At 44.0% G+C, this 25,874-nt stretch overlaps 1 protein-coding gene across 1 annotated transcript; it reads right to left on the bottom strand.

Annotated features, from left to right (window-relative positions):
- Nucleotides 1-531: 531 nt before the first annotated feature.
- Sdhc (succinate dehydrogenase complex subunit C) lies at nt 532-21,472 on the bottom strand. Its single transcript, XM_032914926.1, has 6 exons — nt 21,406-21,472; nt 16,897-16,953; nt 15,665-15,766; nt 11,054-11,115; nt 7,800-7,963; nt 532-1,269 (listed from the first exon to the last, which is right to left on the bottom strand). The coding sequence occupies exons 1-6, from the start codon at nt 21,423-21,425 to the stop codon at nt 1,165-1,167; spliced, it is 510 nt and encodes a 169-aa protein (XP_032770817.1). The 5' UTR covers nt 21,426-21,472; the 3' UTR covers nt 532-1,164.
- Between the last annotated feature and the right edge of the window lie 4,402 nt (nt 21,473-25,874).

The following is a 25,874-nucleotide window of genomic DNA, read 5'->3' on the forward strand; positions in this document are numbered from 1 at the left end:
GTAGCAAGTTTTCCCATTGTATGTATTTTCTAGAATTCTGAGACCCCCCCAATCCTGCCCTGCTTTTAAAAATTCTCGGGTTGGGGATTTAGCTCAGTGGTAGAGCACTTGCCTAGCAAGCGCAAGGCCCTGGGTTCGTTCCCCAGCTCAGAAAAAAAAAAAATCTCTACTACTTTCCCCATTCCCCAGACCTACTTAGCTCTTAGCTAAGGTAGAGGTGTCCAGGGGTACTAGGTGTCGATGACCAAATAATCTGCTGAAGTAAATAGCCACCATCCACAGGGTGGGATGTGACCCTGTGAAATCTCAGAACTCTCAATGTGCTTAACTGACTTCTGATTGTTCTTCTCTCCAAAATCTCTTGACTACCTGGATGTGATTACCTCAATTTTTCCTGTGGTCAGTTGTTGGGCAAACTATTTCTCTCCTGGGAAATGTCATACCGGAGGGTGTAAATGTCCAAAATCCAAAGGATGGGACAGAAATTAGACCCTTTCCACCTACTGTCACTAAATTTCAAAGAGGCAAACATAAAATGAGTAGTACTTTAATCATTTCCAAAGAAAGATGGTACATGAATTTAGATTAGAAAAAAATGACATTAAAGGTGTATGTACCTAGAAATGAAAAACTAAACAATCTTAATACAATTTTTTTTGATCTTCCTCATACATGGAAAGCTGTCTGTCTTTCCCCCAAGCATGAGCTCCCAAGATCCACGCTGCTCTTTATCTCCCTCTAGCTGGGCAGGATGATCCCCTCCACCTCCATTTCTCTTCTCTCAGTCACGCTGTGTGGGTGCTAAAGGCCCCGAGCTGACCAATGAACAGAAGTGTCCTTTAAGCCTGCAGCCCACAGGCAGTGGCACTCAGAGCAGCCACAGAACTGGCATTGTTTCCACTGTCTCAGCAAGAAGCAGCACAAAGCTGACCCTCAGCACAAATCAGAGTCAAAAGTGGAGAGGAATGAGGGCTCCTAGGCCCAGGGAAAAGGATTCTTTCTACTATTACAGTTCTGTAAGCTTCTCTACTGTGCCCCCAGGGGATCGGAAGCACATGGCATCTAAACAAATCAGGAGAACCTTGGTGGCTGGAGGGAGGAGTGACAAACAGGAATAGAGATCAGTGTGATGATGCACAGGACGGATGTGGGAATCCCAGCTCTTCATATGGCTGCCAGTCCTACAGAGGACAGCACTGCAAGAACCAAGACCGTCACTCCAGACAGCTGGACCTGGGACATCGACAGGCCTTTCCCTAGGTCCCACATCTGTAGGAAAAAAGAGGGGAAAGTTTTTATATTCTTATTTTCAGCAATTAGAACCCTAGTCACTCTGACAACTCCTGTCTCAGAATGTTCTACCTACTGGACAGTTAGGTACCTGCCATTTTTTGTGGTTCCAGAGAGAAGCACCATATCCCTATGCCCCATTTTCACACTTCTCAAAGTCTCAATGTGATCTTACCACCCATTCCCAGGGACTGAAAACCAAGTCCTCTCCTGTGGTAGTGATGGTGACTATTCTCCAGAATGCCAAAGGCCATCCACATAAAAGCTTCCAGACTGTACAGATATAACCTCCTCTCCCCACATCACAGCACGTCTAGATCAGTTTCTGGAAAGGTATTCCTCCAAAACATAGTTCTGTTTTCTGAAACAGAATCTGGTTACATGGGGTTGGGGATTTAACTCAGTGAGCACTTGCCTAGCAACCCCAAGGCCCTGGGTTCAGTTCTCAGCTGGGGGTTAAGGGTGAGAGGGATCTTGTTATATCATGCAAATTAGCATAGAGTTCATCATGTATCCCAGGAGGGATTCAACTCAAGATCCTCTGCCTAAATTTCCTAAGTTCTGGGATTACAGGTGTTCATCATATCTGGACCAAACATATTTCTGCGTTGTGTAGGGCATTATGTGGATGTGGTTAAAGTTCTGTGGTTACAACTGCAAGCTTCTTAAGCACTTTACTAACACAGCCTGTGAATCTCCAAAGGGAATATGCATGCACAGTAGTCAATCCCAGAATTCTTCTTCAATGAGATCGTCCTCAAGGTCTGATATATTGGAGAATACTTCTGGGACCTAACATCAATTCCTTCCTTCCTCTTTGGAGACAGGATCTCATAGATCCCAAGCAGGTTTTGAACTCATCAGACAGCCAAGAAAAACCTTGAACTTCTGATCCTCCTGCCTCCACCTTCCCTTCTCAGCGGTACTGAGGATCAAACCCAGGGTTTTATAAATGCTAGGCAAGTACTGAGCTGAATCTCCCTCTAAGAACTCTATCTTTTTTTTTTATTAATTTTTATTTATATGAGTACACTGTAGCTGTCTTTAGACACATTGGAGGAGGGCACCAGATCTCATTACAGATTGCTGTGAGCCACCATGTGGTTGCTGGGATTTGAACTCAGGACCTCTGGAAGAACAGTCAGTGCTCTTAACCACTGAGCCATCTCTGCAGCCCTAAAACTCTATCTTTTTGTTTGTTTGGTTGGTTTTTGAAGACAGGGTTTCTCCATGTAGGATCCTAGAACTTGCTTTGTAGACCAGGCTGGCTTTGAACTCCTAGAACTCTGCCTGCCTCTGCCTCTCAAGTGCTAGATTAAAGGTGTGTGCCGCCATGCCTAACTTTGTTGTTTGTTTGTAATGATTTTAAAAAATTATTTTATGGGGTTGGGGATTTATCAGCGGTAGAGCGCTTGCCTAGCGAGCGCAAAGTTATTTTATGTGCCTTGGTGTTCTACTTGTATGTATGTTTGAAGGTGTCAGGTTCCCTGGAACTGGAGTTACAGATAGTTTTAAGCTGTCATGTGGGGGCTGGGACTTTAACCTGGGTCTTCTAGGAGAGCAGCCAGTTCTCTTAACTGCTGAGCTATTCAGCTCTGGTTTTTCTTTTTTTTGTTGTTGTTTTGTTTGTTTGTTTGTTTGTTTTTGAGACAGGGTTTCCCTATGTAGCCCTAGTTGTCTTTGGAACTCTGTAGACCAGGCTGGCCTCAAACTCACAGAGATTTGCCTGCTTCTGCCTCTTGAGTACTGGGAAGGTTTGCGCCACCACCCAAGCAGAATCTAACTTTCTATGTTCTCTTTGCTTTTCATCCACTCCCATCCAGGACTTTACTCTATTGACCTAGGAAACACTCAAAATTCCCTGGCTCACGGACAGGATCCTCCCATCTCAGGTTCCTAAACAGCCAGGACTCTGGGCATTTACAACCACGCCTAGCTCAAAACCTTTTTATTACAATCCCACTCAAAAACATCCTCTAAACTGGAGCCTCGTAGAAATGTGTATATACTATGAAACATAATAAAAATATTTGCCATTACTAATGCAGGCTATGCTATGCTATGTATTTTCTATTCTACTAAATTCCTTTCCAGTCTTTTTTATTTTTTAATTTTTTTGGTATCAATCCAGTAAGTGGATTGTCTACCCACTGAGTTAAAGGGCACATTTTTTAAAACACTAAGAATGGGGGTTTGTATATACTGGGTCATAAAAACTTGCCTTGTATGTACCGAGGTAGACCTCTAGCACTGAAAGCAAAACAAACAAACCCAAACACTAGACTCTTACCCTCTAAGGATATGCATACTCAAGGGCAGTTCTCACCTTGTGGGCTGTGACCCCTTTGGGGTTGCATTTCATATATCCTATATACCAGACACTATGTTATGATTCATAACAGTAACAAAACTAAAGTTGTGAAGTAGCAGAAATAGTTCTATGGTTGGGGTTGGAGCATACTAAAGGGCTGCAGTATTAGGAAGGTTGAGAACCACAACTTTAGGGCAAAAAGCAGTGTTCAGGTTTGTACGTATCACACACAGCAGCCTCACATATATGAACACATGAACCCCACAATCTAACTGAAAACAGACTGAACTAGGAATCACTGCAGAGAGATTTGGGGGGACCCAGAAAAAAAACATCCAGATACCCTCATTAGTCTCTCCCAGATTACATGAAGTATTAGGCAGACTGCACAAAGAGCTCCTTGCTCAGTGCTTATAAGACACTGAGTCTGGGTAGCAGTGATAGAAGCCTCCAGAAGGGAGGTCAAAGGCCCTACCTCCCCCAGCACTTGGGAGGCTGAGACAGATGAGTCTCTGTGAATCTGAGGCCAGCCTGGTCGACAGAGTGAGTTCCAGGACAGTCAAAGCTACAAAAGCACCCCAGTCTCGGGGAAAGGAGGTCACAGTGGGGGAGATCCTATGTCTTCTTTATAACCCACCACACCATTTTCCTTCACCCGATCACACCTTCCAGCCAGGCAACTGTTAAGAGCACAATTTCATCAAAGCCTGACCTATACCCAGAGCTAGTGCTTGGCAGAAGAAAAAAACATAAAAGCAGAGTTTGGGCTTAAGTAAAGCCTTTAGGTGCCTAATTTATCCCACAGAGATTACCATAATAGGCAGGAACCAGGGCAAAAAGCCTGAGTTCTAAGACTGCCAAATGACCCCCAAGTCCAACTCTGTGTAAGACAAATACTAACAGAAAGAAGTGTCTGCCTGAGCCAGGATGTCAAGCCTTCAGCTGATTCTCGTTACCAAGCTTTGTTCTGCGGAGTCAAAAGCCATTAATAAAACTGCCTTTTCTCTCCACTGTCTCCCTCAGGAATCAGTCACTTCAAATCAAACTGAACACTGCTCCGGGGAACACTTGATAAATACACTTAATTTAATAGATCATTTAGCTCTTGCTTTTTCTCCTCACTCAACTGTCTATTGGACCAGACTGGAATTCAGAGAATGTCTGTCTCTAAGGTTGGCTCTGATGTGGAGGCTATAAAAGGTCAAACTAAGGCAAAAGCATCCAACCGACATTTTGCTTGGGTTCAGAAATAATGGAAGACCAGAAAAAAATACACTTTAGTTCCTTCTTGAAGAAGGATACAGGACTAGTGGGTCACAAATATGAACTCTTAAAATGCTCTGACCCCAAGGCAGGTCTGACCAAGCTTTAATTCCTTCTGAGCTGGTGCTGGAGAGATGGTTCAGTGGTTAGGAGCACTGGCTGACTCCCATTTCTACCTAATTCTAGGGTATTTACCTCCTCCTCTAGACTCTGTGGGTACCAGGCACATATACAATATACTAACACACATGCAGCCAAAACACTCAATGTACATAAAATAAAACTAGGTCCTTAAAGAGAAGAACTGGGTGTGTTGGTATAAGTTGTTAACTACAGAATTCGAGGCAGAAGCAGGAGAATCAGGAGTTCGAGGTCATCTTTCTATATACAGCCAGTTTGAGGCAAAGCCTCCATGAAAGACTGTCTTAAAAAAAAAAAATAAGAAAAAAGAAGGCAAAACACAAACTGAATTTCACGTAGCCAAGCGCAGCCTGAAACTTATTATAAGAGCAGAGACAGCCTTGAACTCTTACCCTCCTCTCCGAGTGCTGACTCATTTGCTGCTGCTGTTGGGGGCTTGCTTAGGACAGAGTTTCTGATCTGAAATCTGCTATATAGACCAGTCTGGCTTTGAAATGAAAGATTTTCCTGCCTCTGCCTTTGAGAGTTTGGGTCCAAATTATGTGGCAGCATGCTGTCACCAACACTAGCACCCCCACCCCACCCACACACCCCCGCACACACACACACAATACTTACTATGTGATGCTGGGAAAGGTCCCAAGGCCTAGCCCCAATTTGAAGTAGCAAATTAGTGTTAAAATCAATGTAGGAGGCAACGTGAACAGTTTTCAGCTGACTACCATATTCCTGACTTCAAGATCTGAATTTGGAACCTAGTCAAGACTGGAGGCTCAGCAATGTAATGGCAGCTGCTGAGGGAGCAAGGCAGGAGGACAGGGAACTCGAGGCCCGCCTGGTTCCAGCAAGCCTGGGCAGCGCAGTGAAGCCCTGTCTGAAATCCAACAGTAATGTAGGTGTGCTCAAAGCCAGCCTCGGGCACACCTAGGTTCTATGAGCCCCTGTCTCAAAAGCCAAAAATGGTAGCGCTCACTTATAATCCCAGCAGTTGGCAACTGAGTTAGAGGCAGGAGAATACGAATTGCAAGGTCTGCCCTTAAAACTGGCTTTATGGGCTGGAGAGATGGCTCAGTGGTTAAGAGCACTGACTGGGGTTGGGGATTTAGCTCAGTGGCAGAGCACTTGCCAAGCAAGCGTAAGGCCCTGGGTTCAGTCCCAGCTCCAGAAAAAAAAAAAAAAAAAAAAAAAAGCACTGACTGCTCTTCCAAAGGTCCTGAGTTCAAATCCCATACATGGTGGCTCACAACCATCTGTAATCAGATCTGATGCCCTCTTCTGGTGTGAAGACAGCTATGGTGTACTTATATAATAAAAAAATCTTAAAAAAAAACAAAAACAAAAAACAAAAAATTGGCTTTATATTGGATGATACATTGAAAAATCAACCAAATAACAAACTTTTACTTTCACAAGCTGCTTCCTGCACAGTTCCTTCACTGTAATATTTATGCTGTTTTGAACATATATTCTCATTAAAGTGTACTATTAAAAAAATTTCAAGATCATTCTTGTCTAAATAGTGAATCTGAAGCCAATCTTGACTACATGAGCCCTTCTGGGGGTTGGGGGTAGGTTGAGGCTGGAGAGACACAGCTCACTGCCTGTTCTAGAGGATGCAGGTGTGCCCCAGCACACAAGGCGTCACAGCCACTTCCTCTCCTGGCTTCCACAGGTACTAAGTATATACATGGTGCACATACATACAGAGACAACATATTCAAAAACAAAATAAAATTTTAAAGTGGTAAAGGTTTAAAAGGACAGGGATATAGCTATACGGTACATGTAGTACAATACCTGTCAGGCACACACAAGGTCCTGGGTTCAATTCCCAGTGCCACACTAACAAACCATAACAACCACCACCACCACCACCACCACCACCACCACCACCACCACCACCACCACCACCACCACCATCATCACCCCACCACCACCCCCAGGGTCTTCAGTGCCTAACCTGCGCCTGCTCTCATTTTCTCCAGTTACTTATTGATAAGTCAGAGAGGAAACCAAAGTCAGCACACTGGAGTCTGACAGACTCGTCACTCGGGTTAGGAAGGCTGTCACACTGAGAGCAGTAGCTGCTTACCTCACTCATAATGAGATTTCCATGCTTGACAAAAGACAGGCACCAACTCACATTAACTATCAGTATGTCTTCTTTGCCAGCCCCGGTCTCAGGGGTCTTTTACTCATGATATTCTCTTGAAAGTGGGAAAGTTCACACTAATCCCTTTCAGTACTGACCTAACCCACACTCATAAAGGAATGCAAGAGAAACCTTGTTTAGCTTTCTCCAAAAGGATTTCAATGCAACCCAGTACAATTAGTCTTAAGAATAGTACTGGAGGGCTGGCAAGATGGCTCAGGAAAAGGCAAGCTGATTTCAGTGCCCAGAAACACACACACACACACACACACACACACACACACACACACACACAGAATAAAACATTAATAAACAAAATTAAAACAGATAGTCAAATAAGGTTAGGCTATATGTGGTCTCTCCTCATAATTCTAGCCCCTGGGATGCAGAGTCAGGAGGATAGAATGTTCCAGGCCCTCCAGAGCTATGTAGTGAGAGGCTGTCTCAGCGAACCAAGACTAGCTCTAAGGTTAGAGGCTAGCTCAAAGGTACAGCACAGATAAGGCCTTGGTTCAGTGACCCTAGCATCAAAAAGAGGGGGATGGGAGGGTATGAAAAGGTCAAAGAACACTAAGCTCGGAAACAAGGGAGGGCACCCTCCCAGTCCTCCCGCCTGCTCGCCGCTACCCACAAATGACTCACCAAGTGTCGGACCCCATTCAATGAGTGGTACATGAGAGGGAAGACAAGCACGAACTTCGCTGCATGGATCAGCGCTGGCCCCAAACACAGGGACTTCACAAGCATCAGATACGACTCAAAGTTCCCAGGAAGCAGCAGTGCCGACAGGCCAAAAAGAGAGACCCCTGAGGGAGAGAACGCGTAGCTATCAATTACAAAGAATGCAATGTATTAAACTGGGTTCTATGACTGTTCTTGATACCTGATATGATCCTAAACCACTTTAAAATAGAAAATTTAGGTTGGGGATGTACTTCTCTTGCCAAAATATATAAACCCTGGGTTTGAAATCTAGTGCCACATAAAACCACGCATAAGGGTCCAGAGAGGTGACTCCTCTGTTACCGGTGCACACTGATGTTGGAGAGAACCTGAGTTTGGTTCCCAAGAGAGCAGACTGAAGAGCTCATACCACCTATAACTCCCACTCCAGGGGAATCACACACCTCCAGCCTTGGAGAACACCTGTACGCATGTGTACATACCCTACAAATCTATACACATCATTAAAAATAATAAAAATATACTTTCTAAAGCGTGTAGCTCAATAGTTAATTGAGTACTCTGGGAGTAGCGGCTTCACTCCCAGAGCACCCGGGCTCATTTTCCAGCACCCAAGTGATGTTAATGTTCATACCACCTGTAACGCCATCTCTAGGGGAGCCAATGCCTTCTGGCCAATTCAGAGATGAGGCATGCACATGGTACATAGATATACATACAGGCAAAATACTTATAAATGTAACAATAATTAACAAAACATGTGTGGTTATACATGCCTATCATCCCAGCACAGGGGAGATGGAGGAGGGTTTGAAGTTCAGTTCTGCCGGGGGTGGTGAGCAGGCCTTGGATCCCGGCACTCAGGAGGCAGAGGCAGGCAGAGTTCTTTTTGAGGCCAGTCTAGTATATATAGAGTCCCAGGACTACACAGGGCACGTCAAGGGAACCCGGCTCTATAAGCACCTATACATTTGGCACACACGTGTACACACACAGAGACACACACACAAAGTCTTTAAAGGAATAGAAAAGTGTAAACTCATGTTCAGATTTGTGTCTCATGCTATAGTGAGAGGCCTAATGATGTGGCTCAGCAGGAGAGCGCTTGCCTACCATGGATGTGGTTCTGGGTTTGATCTCCAATCTCCAGCACCAGGAAGAAAAGTTTATACTGGAGGGCAAGCTACTAGGACTCTGATGGTAACATGAGGTTGCAAAACGAGGCACTATTCTCCTTTTTAGTATCTCTCACAACTAAAATAAAAACAAACCTTACCTGACAGCTCAGGTCACCCTGCTGCTCTGTCAGAATCAGGGAGACTGCTAAGTCTGAGGCCAGCCTGGGCTATGAGAGTCCCAAGTTAGCTATGTGTGAAAATACCTAGGAAATTCATCTGAGACTTCCTACATGTCCCTCTGGTATCCAGTAGGTCAGAGACACCCCCTCTGGCCCCTCTTAGAACCTGGGTGCCAGAGTAGCAAACAATGCACAGCAGCCAAGGCTGCCCCCCTGAATCTCAGAAAATGCTGATGGTGCCTTTGCTCGGCTGCCTGGACCAGTCCTGCAGGCTGTCTGCCTGTAAAGTGCTCTGTAGGGCTGTGTGATTGTCAGCAACTGTTCTGCCACTTCTCAGAGCTGCCATAAACTCTCAGACACTTCTTCCTAGAGAGCCCTGCAATAAAAATGAAGCCTCTAGAAGAACCCTGGGAAAGTGACCCAAGAGATCATCAAAACCTAGGTTGGAAGCACCCTGTTATCTTTCTCTCCAGCGGTGTTACACTAATCACCGTGACATGCTCAGACCATCTGCTTCCTTCCCATCTTCCTCAGACCCTGGAGTAAGCACACACTGACGCACTGACATACTGACGTACAGTAAAGTACTTGTCAGCACATCCTCTTCTGCTGGCCATTTCCCCATATATTTCCATCTTGGGAATGCAGACACCAAAACAAGGTACTCACAATGTATTGTACAGAGGGCTGAGAACAAGTTTTTTTTTGTTTGTTTGTTTTGTTTTTTGTCGGAGCTGAGGACCGAACCCAGGGCCTTGCGCTTGCTAGGCAAGCGCTCTACCACTGAGCTAAATCCCCAACCCGAGAACAAGATTTAAACTATAAATGAGATCTTTTCGAGATTTCAAAGATTAGCTAATCACTAATATAAACGGTGGTCACCACAGCCTATATGCAGAGAAGTATATGCAGCTAATTAAATTCCCCATCATAAGGAGATATCACAAGTGAGAAGAATGATGATCTAGGCAATCTTGAAGGACAAAACAACTCTGTTTATGTAGATCAGGCTGGCCTCCTCACAGAGATTGCCCTGCCTTTGCCTCCTTTGTGCTGGGATATAAAGGATGTACCACCAGGCTGTAGAGATGACTCAGCAGTTAAAAGCACTGACTGCTCTTCCAAAGGAACCCAGGGGGTTCAATTCCCAGCACCCACATGGCAGCTCAAGACTGCCTGTATCTCCAGTCCTAGGGGATCTGACACTCGCACACACACATAAGCAGGAAGAAGACCAATGTACATAAAATAAAAATAAATAATTAAAAATAAAAGCATGTACTACCATGACTAGCTGGGAATTCTTGATGTATTTTTTTTAAACCTGGTTTTGTTTTTGATTGTTTTTTCTTTTTTAATACTTTTAAAAGATTTGTTTGTATTTTGTTGTACATGTATGGGGTTGTAAGTGCACATGTGTATGTGTACCAATTGTGTGGCTGGTGCCCATGGAAGCCAGAAGAGGGTAGTGGGTCCCCAGAACTATAATTACAGATGGTTGTGAGCTACCCTAGGAACCAAACCAAACCCCAGTCCTCTACAAGAATATTAAGTGCTACTGTGGTTAGTAAGAACATAGGGATTCAATTAATTATTAAAGGAATGAATTAATAAAAAGCTTAAAGGGAACCAGGCAGTGGTGGCACATGCCTCTAGTCCCAGCACTTGGCAGGCAAAGATTGATGGATCTCTGAGTTTGGGGCCAGGTTGAGCTACAGAGAGACCATCTACAGGACCAACTCAAAAAAATTAAAACCAAAAAAGAAAGAAAAAAAAGTAAAGCTTTAAGGACGCGCACTCATTTCAACCATGTTGCTGGTGTGCAAAGGAGGAGGCCGGGAGAAGGGTCAGTAAAAGCAGTTCTTCAAAGACGCGTGTGCGCCTGTCCACACGTGTGTATAACGCACATACATACCTCCACTCATGGCTATCCCAGAGCCGCGGTGGCAAACAGACATTGCCATGGGAAGAGACCACCTACGAAGAGACATGCAAAGACAATCTTAACAAGGAAAGGGTGACAAAGCTTTCTGATTTTGTTTCTGTTTTGTTTTTAAGATGACATAATTTAAAAACAAAAATCAAGACCAAAAACACGGCTGGGGCTGGAGAGACGGCTTCATGGTAAGAGCACTTGCTACTCTTGCAGAAGCACTGGGTTAGATTAGATTCCCAGCACCTGTATGGTGGCTCACAGCTGTCACTGCAATTCTGGGGACCTGACACTTGTTCTAACCTCTGAGAGACCAGGCACACATTTGGCGTATACAAATACACGCAGGCAAAAACACTCATACACATAAAATAAATCCTTAAAAACAAGAAAACCTCACCTAACTTTCACATTCTTATTTTCACTTTCTAATTTGAAAGTGAAAAATTTGGCTGAGTACACAGCTCAGAGACTGATATCATGCATGTTGCCCTGGGTTTACTCCACTGCAAAAAAGAAGAAAAATTATTTATTTAAAAAGTATCTCAAAGCCAGGCAGTGGTGGCACACACCTTTAATCCTAGCACTTGGGAGGCAGAGGCAGGAGGATCTCTGAGTTGTAGGCCAGCCTGGTCTACAGAGTGAGTTCCAGGACATCCAGAGCTACACAGAAAAACACTAGCTCAAAAAACAAAACAGAAGTAAGTAAGTAAATAAACAAATACACAACTAAAAATAAAATATCTCTTAGGGCTGCAGAAATTGTTCAGCAGTTAAGAACACTTGCTTCTCTCGCAAGGGTCAGAGGATCAGTTCTAAGCGCCCATGACATGGCTCCCAACAGTCTGTAACCCAGCCGGCCTCTGTGGGCAGAGGGCGTGCAGGTGGTGTACATATATGCATGCAGACAAAATACTTATACACAGAAATAAAAAAATCCTTTTAAAAGTTATCCCTGACTTTACCAAACCAAATACTTGCTACTGTTAAAACAGAAAGCAAATACTGTGATTAAACCATTAAGCTTCTGTAAGAGCAGAGAACTCTGTACGTGAAGTAAAAGCACTACAATTCAAAATCCTTTCACCGGGGTCGCCATATGAGGATCAGTTAGAGGGAGGACAACTAGAAAGCAATCACACTGGTTGTGGTGACTCACACCTGTAAGCTCTGAGCTACACCGTGAGACAGACAGACAGACAGACAGACATCGATCTTAAAAGAGTTCAAGGACAGTCTCAACCAAACAGGACTCTGTTTCAGAAAACAAAGGAACAGAAAAAGTATGACGTTAGCTACTTCAGACATCTTTTCTTGACATATTATTTGGGAAATAGCTCCATGTCTCCTGCCATTTCTTTTTTTCATGCAAACTTCCATAAATGGACCTAATGTTATTTTCTTCAAATGAATTATGAAGAAAGGCTACATTTATTTGGGATTTTCTCCATCACTGTTGAAGTGGAGATTTCTGGTTCCTTGGAAAGTTAGTTATATCAAACGCTGTTTTGCTGGGGCACAGAGGTGAAAGGATGTTTGCCTGAAGCAGACACAGGTGAAGGAATGTTTGGCTACAGCAGACACATGAAAGGACGCTTGATGAAGGAGTATAAATGTGACCCCACAGACAGTGGGAGACGAGCACCGAGCCCTGGTTTGGTTTGCTCCGACTTGTTACTCTTCGCTTATGACACGCATGTATTGGTTCACCTTACATAGCATTGTTGAGCTCAACTTGTGGTAATTCCAACACTGAGAGAAATCGCCCAGTAACTTCTCATGAGGTTCCTGCAGCAGCTGCCCCTTCTGTGGCCTCGCCTTACACCGGTTGGCAAGTCTGGAGGTTTCTTCAGGATTGAACTACAACTGCCTGGTGTCTGCCTGCTGAGAGGACTGGTCTGCAGCTGCTGAATCGTACTTGATGTTTGCTACAGGACTGAACTGCTGCCAAAGATCAACCTCACTCTCAAAGAGCTATTGCTAAACAGGTCCACTTCTCCTACATCCCAATAACTTTTCTACCTCTGCTGGGTGGTGGGCTAGAGGAGAGGTTGAACCCTTATTAAAAATAGGTTGCAAAAAACTTATGCCTATACATTGTGATCCTACCCTTCCACAAACCATCTGTCTTCCTTCCTCACTTTTTGAGACTGGGTCTCACCATTCATCTTGTAAAACATTTCACTATAGAATACTAAGATCACTTACTAACCTCCTTCTGTTAGGGTACAATGTCCAATTTCTGCAATTAAAATTATTTCTGGAATCTGAGCTGGGAAAAAAAAATCTCAAAGGGTTGTGGTATTTGTGGAGGTGGCTAAAAAAATGGCCAGTATCCCCTGGCAGGAACCCAAGCAAAGAGGGTAGCAAGGCTCAAGATGCTTTGCTGAGCTAGTGTTTATTTATTTACTTTTAATTTTTAAAAAGGTCTGCAGGGATTTTCTTAGAAGACATAAACAAAATCAGCTTGCACTTCTATTTCTGAAAATAAGAGATGAAAAGATATGTACGTATAAATACATACATAACCATATACTCATGTGCGTGGGGGAGGTGATTGTGAATTTAGTTAGCTCTACCCAAGGAGAGAACCTACAATTAATGTGCTCGTAACAATGAGCACATCTAGCACCCCAACACTGGTCCCATACTTAAGACTAGCACCCCAACATTGTCCCATACTGAAGACTAGCACCCCAACACTGGTCCCATACTGAAGACTAGCACCCCAACACTGGTCCCATACTTAAGACTAGCACCCCAACATTGTCCCATACTGAAGACTAGCACCCCAACACTGGTCCCATATTGAAGACTAGCACCCCAACACTGGTCCCATACTGAAGAACTCCCTATAGCCACAGCTACAACTTGAGCATCGGAAGAAACAATGACTATAAAAGTGTAAGTTTTGTGTAAAATAGGAATCCTTGAAAGAAAGCAAGGTTTGCCCTACAGAAAGAAAGAAATCCAAAGGGCATGTTCAAAAAGACAACTGTGGGGCTGGAGAGATGGCTCAGCAGTTAAGAGCACTGACTGCTCTCCCAGAGGTCCTGAGTTCAATTCCCAGCAACCACATGGTGGCTCCCAACCATCTGTAATGGGATCTGATGCCCTCTTCCGGTGTGTGTGAAAACAGATATGGTGTACTCATACATAAAGTAAATAAATAAATTAAAAAAAAAAAAAAAAGACAACAATGGTGGTGCTCAACCTGTAATCTCAGTATTTGAAAGGTAGCAAGGCTCAAGATGCTTTGCCAAGCTCAGGTTTATTTATTTATTCAAGGCCATCTCAACTACATACTGAGTCTGAAGTCAGCCTGAGCTATATAAGGTCCTGTCTAAAACACCAATAAATAAATTAGTAAGGCACAAAGCCAAGCAGTGTAAACGGCTCCCAGAAGCTAGAAACTACAGATTTTCCTACAGCCAAAGGAAAAGAATGCAGCCTCTGTTGACATGTTTGTTTATTTTAAAATATTTCATTTATTAATTTAGTGTACCATGATACACAAAATGCAGGTCAGAGTTGAACCCTAGGGGGTCAGTTCTTTCCTTCCACCAGAGGATCAAACTTAAGTCACTGTGCTTAGTGGCAAGAACCTCAACCTATTGATCCATCTTCTCAGCCTGATAACTTAGTTTAATGGGAAGAGCCCTTTCTCTAATAGAAGTGTAAAAGTATACATTTGTCTTATAGTTCAGGCTGCCCTTGAATTTGCTATTTAACTGAGGTTGATCCTCCTGCTTCAACACTCCACATATGTATACATGTGCCACTGTGGTCAGCCTCAAACAACAATTTTTCCCTGAGGCAGAGTCTCTATGCATTGCCCTGGCTGTCCTGAAACTCACTCTGTAGAGCAGGTTGGCCTGAAATCTCAGAGATCTGCCTACCTCTGCCTCCCAAATGCTAGGATTAAAGGTGTGTGTCGCCACCCAGTCTTCAAACGGTGATTTTTAAGAACAAACACTAGCATAATACTCCAATGTTGTGAGAGCTTGATACTTATACGCTGAGGAATCACAGTAGAGATGTACTAAAAGTCACTGTTCTCCACAGTTAAACCATTAGGCTTCTGTAAGAGCAGAAAACACCTCAATTAAAAAAAACATACATACCATAGACTCAAATGTGAGCAGAGGTATCACAGACAGCATTTAGTGTTGTGTAGTGTGATGGCAATGCACAATACAAAGTGTGCGTGCCGTGTACGTAACACAGGCAAGCAAAACAGGAAATGCCTCAGACACACAACCTGCTTGCTTTTCTTTTCTTTTCTTTTTTCTTTTTTTTTTTTTTTTTTTTTTTTTTTTTTTGGAGCAGGGGACCGAACCCAGGGCCTTGCACTTGCTAGGCAAGCGCTCTACCACTGAGCTAAATCCCCAACCCCAACCTGCTTGCTTTTCAATGATATTTTTGGCAGCTGTGCATTCAGAAATCCTTTACATCAACAACCCAGGTTAAGAAGCTGGATGCTAATGTACCCGATGCCATCTTTCTTGGCCAGCCCACTGCTCCCATGTACTGTACTCCCAATACTTAGCAAAACAAGGGCAACTCCAGCCCATCCAGCTCCACAGCCCTTACCTGTAGATAGTCAAATGGGGAGAGACAGGACGGTTGGAACTCGTGTTCTTATTCCAGAACCGTGCCATTTCTTCCTTAGCTGTGGTTCCCAAAGGAGCAGCACTAAAACAAAAGTTTCAAACAGGACTAAAGCACAGATTCTACACAGCAAAAAGTATGCTCTAAAGTTTTATTTTATTTTTAGTTATGTGTATATGTGTGTGTCTTAGTGCTGAGGCCTGAAGAGGGTGTTGGATCTCCTAGAGTAATAGCAGTTGTTAGCTGCTTAGTATGGGTGCTAGGAACTGATTCAGGTCCTCTACAAAAACAGGACATGCTCTTACCCTGTGCTCTCCAGCCACTGAAAATGTCTTTTTTAAAAGGGTATTGCTGGATCTGCAAGACTGTTCTGTGGGTAAAACCAAATCTCATACGATGTCTTCTCATCTCCACCTGCACACCCATGAGCCCCACCAAACACACACTAATCAACTGTGTATCAGATAAGCATTCATCAGTTAATTTACTAAGTTTAATGATTATGCTTGTATACGGTCACATAATGTTAATAGTGTTAATAGTGTTGAATCTGGATGAAAGGTGCACAGTACCATGGATGGCAGTGAATGTCTAGATGGCAGCACAGAGGCTTACAGAGAAGGGGCACTTAAGACCAACAGTATGCTGTACAAGACTTCAAGACTTACCTCAGAAAACAGAACAATAAAACCAACATAAAAATCAAAAGTGCGTGCTGGGCTTGGTGGCCAGTGCCTTCAGTCCCACCCTTGGAGGCAGAGACAGGTGGATCGCTGAGGTTCGAGGCCGGCCTGGTCTACACAGCAAGTTCCAGGACAGCCAGGAGTACAAACCCAAAGAACAACAAAAATCAACCGAACCAAAAAGCACTGTTCTTATATATTTTCTGAAAGTATAAGGTATATATTTCCAAGATAAAACCTTTTAAAAAGTTGAAGGCAATTGTTGACGTCAACAACTAGGAATAAATATTTAGTAGGAAAAAATATAAGAACTAAGTCCTGAAACTACTTAAATTAAGGGCCTGTTTGTTTGCTTTGATACAGGGTTTACTATGTAGTCCTGGCTGTCTTGGAATTCCCTCTATAGACCAGGCTGGCTTCTAACTGCCAGAGATCCACCTGCCTCTGCAGGCACGTACCACCACACACGGCCTTCTCCTGTCTTCTCATAAGGAAGACAACGTTAATAAAACATTCCCAGATTTGACTTACTTTCTGATACAGAGCTGAGAACTAAGGTGGGCTCGGAGGCAATGGCGGCCGACGTGTCTGCAAGAGATCCAAGAGTGCAAATTTAGAGACCAGCACCAGCACCAACCTCCCCTCCTTTGTACTGGATTATTGTTGTTAATTATGTTTTTATCCCGTGAGACAGGGCTGCTCTGTGTAGCCCTGGCTGTCCTGGAACTCACTGTGCAGACCAGGCTGGCTTTGCACTTACAGAGATTCACCTGCCTCTGCTTCTCAAAGTGGTGGGTGTTTCCACCACTACCCGGCACAAACAATATTTTAAATGAATACAAGGTGAAAAAATGAAGCCGACAATATTAAAGAGAAACAAACCGCCTGTGTTTTAGGCCAGCGTCACACTTACTATGCAGCTAAGCTGCTTCCGCCTCCCAGCGTGAGGGAGGATTCCATGTTTCTCTTCAGGACGCACTTTGTGTCATTGTTGTTGTTTGTTTAAGCTACTTCTTACAGGAAGTGGTTAAATAAAACACAAGTGTTTAATAAAGGGGGAGGGGTTTCAACAGTTCAGTGGCATAGTGCTATGCTGGGTGAGGCTTTGGGTTACATTTTCAGCACTGCAAAAACAAAAAGTCAGAACGAGTAATGAGAAGCACTTAGTTTATGCGTAGCAGACCTGATCCAATGGACGAATCAAAATGTGAGGAACAAGGCATCTGAGGTGGACAACCCTAAGATTACCTAGGTGATTTCAAAAACTACCCTCTGAGTCTGAAGCTGGGGAGATGGCTCAGGGGATAAAAGCATTCTACATAAATGTAACTGAGTTCTATCCCGAAAAACCTACTTAAAGGTAGAAGGGGACCAACTCTACAAAGTTCTCCTCTGACCGACACATGTGCACACAGTACGTACACATAAGCACATGCGGCAATAATAATAGTTAATACTTTTAAAAAATTAAAAAGTTACCATCAACTTACAGATACAGAGGTAAACTTCAAGTCACAAAGCTTCTCATATAATAGTAAAACAAAAAAAAAATCAGGAAAAAGCAAAGATTCTTTACCATTTCCACACAAAAGAAAACTGTTTTCTACCTAAAAGTTGCTATTAAAAAAAAAAAAAAAAAAAAAAATTATAGGGGCTGGAGAGATGGCCCAGTGGTTAACAGCACTGGCTGCTTCCCAGGGGACTAGGGATCGATTCCAGCAACTACATGGTGCTCACGACCATCTATACGGCAGTTCCAGAAAACCCATTGCCCTTTTCTGGACTCTGAAGGAACCAGCATGTACTTGATACATGGACATACATGCAGGCAAAACACCCGTACCCACAAAAAAATTAATTTAAAATTATTTAAATTACTTTATTTTGTATGGGATGGTGCATGCCACAACACACATGTGGGGATCAGACAACAACTTGTGAAGAGTTGGTTCTCTCCTTCCACCATTGGATTCTGGGGTGGAACTTAGGTAATCTCAAGAGGCAAGACACAGGAAGACTGCTGTAAATTCAAGGCCATCCTGGTCTAAACAGCAATTTCCAGACTAGCTAGGGCTATATTTAATGCCTTGTCCAAAAACCAAAAAGGAAAGTGAAACACACACACACACTCTTTAATACCATAATTCCAGTCAACATGTCTAAAGCACTCAGCAAAGTGACCACAGTGAAATTCTGAAAGTGAAAACACCTATGTAAATTCTATGTAACTAGTTATTCATTAATGTATAAGACATTGAGGAGATATAAGAGCTCATTGGGATCTAAGAATCTGAGCTTGGTGGCACACACATTTAATCCCAGCTCTCAGAGATAGAGGCAGGTGGATCTCTGTGAGTTTGAGGCCAGCCTGATGTACAGTGTGAGTTCCAGGACATCCAGGGCTACACAGAAACAACAAAAGATCCAACCATCTTCTCAATGGGTTCATGATACTAGACACACAATCATTTCAAGAGCCTTCTACGTTACTCTAGCACACGAGAGGGGCCCATTACAGAAGGGGAAAATCCAACCAGCCGCCCTTCTTCAGCTCTCCCCTTCCCTTTGGAGGCAAGAGGTGAATGCAGACATTGTGTACCCAGGGCTCTCTGAAAGAAGTGGGAACAAATCTCTTTGCATCGGCTGAACTGTCTCTGAAGTTGCAGGGCACACATTCCTCACGCCGAGCTAGGCCCAGGCACTCCACTGCCCAGCGAGAGTTTGCACATGTGGGTTGGAATCTATGCACGCTCTCTGGGCTATTGTTTCCCAAATACCAGTGCAAGCCTTGCACAAGACCCTACAGACACGAGCTCTACAAACCTGACAGCCTCTTTTGAAATATGGAAGTAGTTACCTATCCTTGCCTTTCATGTGAAACTGGAAACTCTGAAACTCTCTACCCTGGAGATGGAGCTTAACATGTTACAGCTAGGAGCCAGTGAGATGGTTCAGAGAGAAAAGGTACTTGCCACCAAGCGGGGCAACCTGAGCTAGACCCTTGGGATTCACAATTGTCCTCTGACCCCTACACACAAGCCATAGCAAATGTGCACCCACCTACACCCTTACTAAAGAAAAGTGAAAAAAATTATAAAAGGTTAGAGCTAGAAGCAAGAGTTTGGTTTGAGACAATATCACACTCTATGGCCCAGGCTGGCCAGCAACTCACTACCTAGCTCGGGCTGGTTTCCACCTTAGCACCCCTCCTGTCTCAGTCTAAGTCTGAGGTGAGTGGTGTGAGTCTCCACAAGCAGCTGAGTCATTTATGTTTTCACGTGGTGTGGCATTTACATATGCCCCGTGCACATTCTCCTATACTTCCAGCAATTTCTGTATTACTTATAGTCCCCACTACAATATAAATGTTCCTTATCTTACACTCTATGGTTTAAGATAATGGGGTGGGAGGAGCTACCTATGTGCATGCAATCCATACACAGAAATAAGAAAAGAGTTACTTGTAGATACAACCAATCACAAGCCTGCAGGAGGACAGAAGGTGAAGCAAACAATTCTGAGGGCTGGGATGGCAGAGTACCTGAATGACCAGGGCATACCCACAGTTCCACTCACACAGACTCAGTACAATGCTTGGCAGGTAGCACACTCAAACTGCTTTTTGTGATCAGCTTTTCAAATAGTTTCGATGTGAGACTGACTAGATCCAAGAAGAACCCAGAGATGAAGACTCTCCACACTAATCCCAAAACTCCTAAAATAAATGTCTAGAACCAATATGATCATTTTAAGCTAAATGTTAATCATTGACTCAATACGCCCTAACCTTCACTATCGAATGTGATGTGTTACATCATAGAATTTGAAAGCATTCAACTACGGTCAAAATTAGGAATGAAAGATGCAGCTCTGAAAACCTGGACCTGTGCTATGGCTATGAGGATGCACAGCAAGATAAAAATGAAGGATAAAAATAGCCAATCCAGGGGCTGGGGAGATGGTTCAGCGGTTAAGAGAACTGACTGCTCTTCCAGAGGTCCTGAGTTCAAATCCCAGCAACCATATGGTGATTTACAACCATCTGTAATGGGATCTGATGCCCTCTTCTGGTGTGTGTGAAGACAGCTACAGTGTATACACATTAAAAAAAAAAAAAAAGTAAAATTTAAAAAAGCTTAAAAAAAAAAAAAGATAACCAAACTCCCAAAGACTCACTTTTACAAAGAAAAACTAAACAGAATCCCTCTATTTTTATACTGCACGACAGAAGTGGAAAGAGAAATGAAAACATATTTGGGAGACTCAGGGTCTGGAATCTCAAAAGCACTGAAGCTAACTTTCCATAACAAATAATTTCCAAAAATAGGACTGGCACAAAAGTTTATTGGGATTTGTATCAGAAATGTCACTAGCCCTTACAACGATAAAGGCTCTGGGAATTCAGAACAAAAGAAAATCTAAGCTATTTCTCTGGACAGAAAATTAACACTTTATACAAGGGCGGGTGAGACCCACCCCTACAGCCCGCTAAACCAAAATTAAACCAAAACCAAAGTGGATGATTTCTTGGGCAGCATTAAAAGCCCCACTGTGGAGGTTATTATTCTTGACTTTGGTATGGGAGGGATGCATTAGGAAGCCTGACAGTCTCCACAGGCTGCCAGTCGCAGAGCTGCTAGGAGTTAAAAGCACAGACTAGGTGCTCCAAGGCCCCCCCCTACAATCGCTCAATCCCCCAAAATTGTAGGCCTAGGAGCCAGCTGATCTCAAAGCTACAGCAGGTTTTTGAGGCTCGGACCTGGGTGGGGCCACAAGAGCAGTTTGCGAAGAGGCTTTAGACGTGGGCGAGACAGAAACAATGACAACCGCGCCACTCGGCTACACAGAGTGACCTCTAAGCCCTTCCGAGGCTCTCTGCGGGGGGGGAAGAGAGGGTGCTAAGATCCCAGGGGCCCGGCCTGCACACCACAGGTCCTTTCCCTGTTCCCGCAGGGCACACCCCACTGTTACCCACTGAGGGACCAATTCAGGCTCCCCAAGAGTAACGGGAACGAACTCCCAGCCCCAGGCTAAAGTCACCTCAGCAAGAGCGCAGCCATCTTGAGTTCCGGCCTGGACGGAAGTGACGCAACGCCCCGCCCCCGCGTAACCCTCCCTTTGGCGGCGGAGCGGGCCGGGGCGGGGGAGGCTGTCATGTGACACCTTAGACTTTTTAGGCTGGAACCTCCTCTTGGTTATTCAGTTCGCTGTTTGTAGACGGTTCCTCTTTTTGTTTGCTTGTTCGTTTGATTTTGTTTTTCGGCTCTTCGGTTTTCCTCTCTCGCGCCAGTTTCTAGCGTCGTTTGTCTAAGTTTTGACAAAAATCGCCGAGTGATTAGTTAGTGCATTTACCTGCCTGCGTGTTTATTTTGTAGGGCTCGCTCTACCAGATAGCGGTTGGCTTCGCCGGCTTATTCCCGGAGGATTTCAGAGGCTCACTTCAAGCCCCTCCTTCCAAGTTGTCCTAAAAAATCCTGAGTTAGCTGGCTGAGACACCCAAGGAAAAAGCTCCTTTGGCTTTCCTCTGAACTCGGGGCCTCCTCACGATTCTTCAGCCCTATAGAGATATTAGGCAAGCACTGTACCTTTAAGCCATACCCCCAGCAAGATAAGCACACTGTACACCAATTTGGGCAGTAGGGAGTGTAGGGCAGGCTGTCAGAGGGCCATCCACCATCATTTTCAAGGTTGGCATCCTTTCTGTCCACCTCCTTTAGGCCTGACAGTTCCAGGGCTTGAGCTGCAGCATGAACCAAACTCCCACTGGTCAAAGACAACGCTCCTTTGTTTCTTTTTCAGCGATATGTGGGTGACACCCACAGTCACAAGAACCTAGGGGTGTGGAGGAGAACCCACTTTGATTTATATATACTGTATAGCCACGGTTTTGAGGAATCCAAGTACAGAAATCAGTTGCAGAGTGCCTCAACTGAGGAAAGAAAGTGAGCAAGAGAGGAATGAAATAGAATGTCAAAGTTCCTGACCCTGGGCGCTGAGGGGTGGCAAGGCAGAGAGAGAAAGAATAAAGGGGGGCAGCCCAGAGCAACTCTTATTCTGTAGCAAATCTTTTGATTGTATTAATATTCAGATTCCATTTATATTTAGCACTCTAGCACTCTCCTGCCTTTTTCTTTTCAGGATTTAAATAGCACAAATTTGCTTTATTCCCCCTTCATCAAATGAATAATATTATTTTGCATTTCTGTAATGTTAGACAAAGAAAGCACTTTGTAGACTTTCGGGACTAGAAGGGACCTTAGAGGTCCTCTCGTCCTCTCTATTCAGTGCAAGAATCTTTTTTTTTTTGCAGTGTTTTGTGATCTTCAAGATGGATGTAACACAACTCAGTACCAGCTACCTCAAAAAAATGAGTTTCATGCTGGGAGCAGTGGCTGTGCCTATAATTCCAGCACTTAGGGGGCTGAGGTAAGAGGATCATGAGTTTGAAGTCAGTCTCCAGAGACAGGAAATACAAAACAAAATGACATAAAAAACAAAACAGCTTTTAAAAGTTTAGTAAGCAGTCAGTAGAAAGTCATTCTAGTAAATCCAGCTTTCTGCTCCTGACCTCCTTCCCAGCCTTGTTCCAACCCTCTCTAACCGTGTGATTGCTGGGAATTGAACTCAGGACCTCTGGAAGAGCAGTTGGTGCTCTTAACCACTGAGCCATCTCTCCAGCCCCCAACTTAGCTCTTTTTTTAATGGGTGTTCTGCTAGCTTGTATGTATGTGAACCACATGTGTGCTTGGTGCTCCGAGAGACCAGAAGAGGGCACCAGTCTCCTCCCCCAACTGGAGTTCCAGATCTGTGAGCTGCCATGTGGGTGCTGGGAATCAAATCTTCATGCTCTGGAAGAGGTTAGTCTTCTTAACTGCTGAGCCACCTCTCCAGTCCCATCACTCAAGTCTTGAACAGTTTTATTTAGCATATATGTATTATTGGCTTTTTTGCCGATTTGTGAAAGTCCGACAGGAAATTCAAAGATATAAGAACACCTTGACCTGTCCACTTGAATAAGTTTATAGCCTTAGCAATGTCAGTAAAGAAACAAATATAAAAAGTAGTAAACCTGGGGATATAGCTCAGATAGAATGCTTGCCTAGTATGCACTAAGTCTTGGATTCTAGTCCCAGCACTACATAAAATCAGACAGAGTAATGCACACCTATAATCCCAGCACTCAGGACCTATAATAAAATCAAGGTGAAGATCATCCCTGGTTTATATAGCAAGTGGGAAGCTAGCAGGGATTGAGAAAGTGGGGAGAGAATCTGCACGCCTATTGATTACAGCATCCTATAAACATTTGCTGGTGACAGTTTTGTCCATAGAATTTTTTTTTTTTGGTTCTTTTTTTCGGAGCTGGGGACCGAACCCAGGGCCTTGCGCTTCCTAGGCAAGCGCTCTACCACTGAGCTAAATCCCCAGCCCCTTGTCCATAGAATTTATAATTCAGCCTCTCTTTATTGTTCCATTACAAGAATCCTGGCGTTAACCATGAAACTCACAAGAACTATGATCTGAGATGCATGGAAGGTATTAAGAGACTGATGGCTTCACACGGATGTGCCTATAATGTCTCATAAGCAGGGCCAAGCTGGGTGTGGTAGCTGATGCCATGTAATCCCAGCACTCAGAAGGCAGGAAAAAGGTCACCACAAGCTCCAGGCCAACCAAAACTGTGTGTATGTACGTGTGTGTGTGTGTGTGTGTGTGTGTGTGTGTGTACATTATATATATATGTGTGTGTATGTATACATGTGTGTATATGTATGTATATACGTGCGTATATACATTATTGATAGATAGATAGATAGATAGATAGATAGATAGATAGATAGATAGATAGATAACCTGACTTAAGCAATCAATGGTCACTGCACTCAACCTCCATAATCTACACTATAGCTGATGGAAATAAATCACATTGAAATTCAGACCATGGGACTGGAGAGATGACTCAGTGGCTTAGCACTTGCTGTTCTTGCAGAGAACCCAGGTTCAGTGTCCAGCACCTACATACATAACTCCAGCACCAGAGGACTCCAAATACACAGACAGACAGACAGACAGACAGACAGACAGACAGACAGGCAGGCAGGCAAAACAGTGGAGCACATAAAGCAAAATAAATGAATCTAAAGAAAGAAAGCAAAAACTCAGACTTCAAACATTAATCTGGACTCCTTTATGTAATTGTTTGAGACAGGTTTTCTCTCTATATAGCCCTGGCTATCCTGGAGCTCACTATGTAGGCCAGACTGGCCACAAACTCCCAGAGAATGCTTGCCTCTCTCTCCTGAGTCTTGGGATTAAAGGCATACACTACCACTCCCAGCGAGCCAAGCTCTTTATCAACAGTTTCTTTAAAGATGAGCAGTATAACGCAATGATCTGAAGTAAGGGAAGCACGGGAGAGGAGAGGAGAGAGTGTCACTTTTAACAAAAATCATGGTCATTTCCTATGATCCCAAGGAGGTAAGAAAAAGAGGCAGGACACTGGATACATCCAAAAGATTTTGTTTGGTAGATTCGTCTTAAAACTCAGCTCATCTGCATAATTTGTGGTAGTGGGGAGGGAAAAAAACAAACAGAAAACTAGGGCCTAGAGCCTAGGGAGACGGCTCAGAGGTTAAGAGTACTTGCTGTTCTTCTGGGTTCACTCCTAACACTCACGAGGGAATTCACAACCATTCCAGTTCCAGGGGAGCTGATCCCTTCTTCTGGCTTCTATACTTAGCATGCACACGCATGAAACATATACATGCAGGCAAGCATTTGTTACACATAAAAACAAATGAGCCATAAAAAAGAAAAAACCCTCAACTCCGGTCATGTGACATTCCAAACATCTCCCGTTGTTTGTTGAGAGGGTCTCTGATAGCCCTGACTGGCTTTGAACTCCTGACCTTCCTGCTTCTACCTCCCAAGCACTAGGAAGAGAGGCATAGACCACAGTTGATTTTCCCATCTCTAATTCTACCCCACAACTCTTCAGGAGATGCTGACAGCGTACTAGATTAAATGCTCCTTTTTTTTTGGAGCTGGGGACGGAACCCAGGGGCGCTTTGCGCTCTACCGCTGAGCTAAATCCCCAACCCCTATGCTTCTTCTTTAGTCTGTTGTTTGAGACCTTCAAGCTTCCCGTTCAGACTCGTTTCCTGCTGTACCCTTTCAATGGCCCCACATCAAATCAAACACAGATGGCACATATCTACTCTAAATATATGCAGAGCTTCACAAACGTCATACACATACGTGCGTCACACACGCACACACACACACACACTTCCACCTCTGCCCTTACCTTTGCTGTTCCATCTAGCCATCATCCCTCCCATCCCCTTATTCCCCTTATCAAAATGGCTGCTCCTTCAAGGTTCCAAATAACACTGCTTCCTGGACCTGACTCCTCTTTCCTCTGAACTTCCTGTGTTAAGTGGTATTCCTAGTGCACTGTGCCTTGGTAGTTGTTGAGATTGCCCTCTCCCCTATGCCTCCTCATCTAG

Source organism: Rattus rattus, chromosome 10, assembly GCF_011064425.1.
Source record: "Rattus rattus isolate New Zealand chromosome 10, Rrattus_CSIRO_v1, whole genome shotgun sequence".
In the NCBI taxonomy this organism is placed as follows: Eukaryota; Metazoa; Chordata; class Mammalia; order Rodentia; family Muridae; genus Rattus; species Rattus rattus.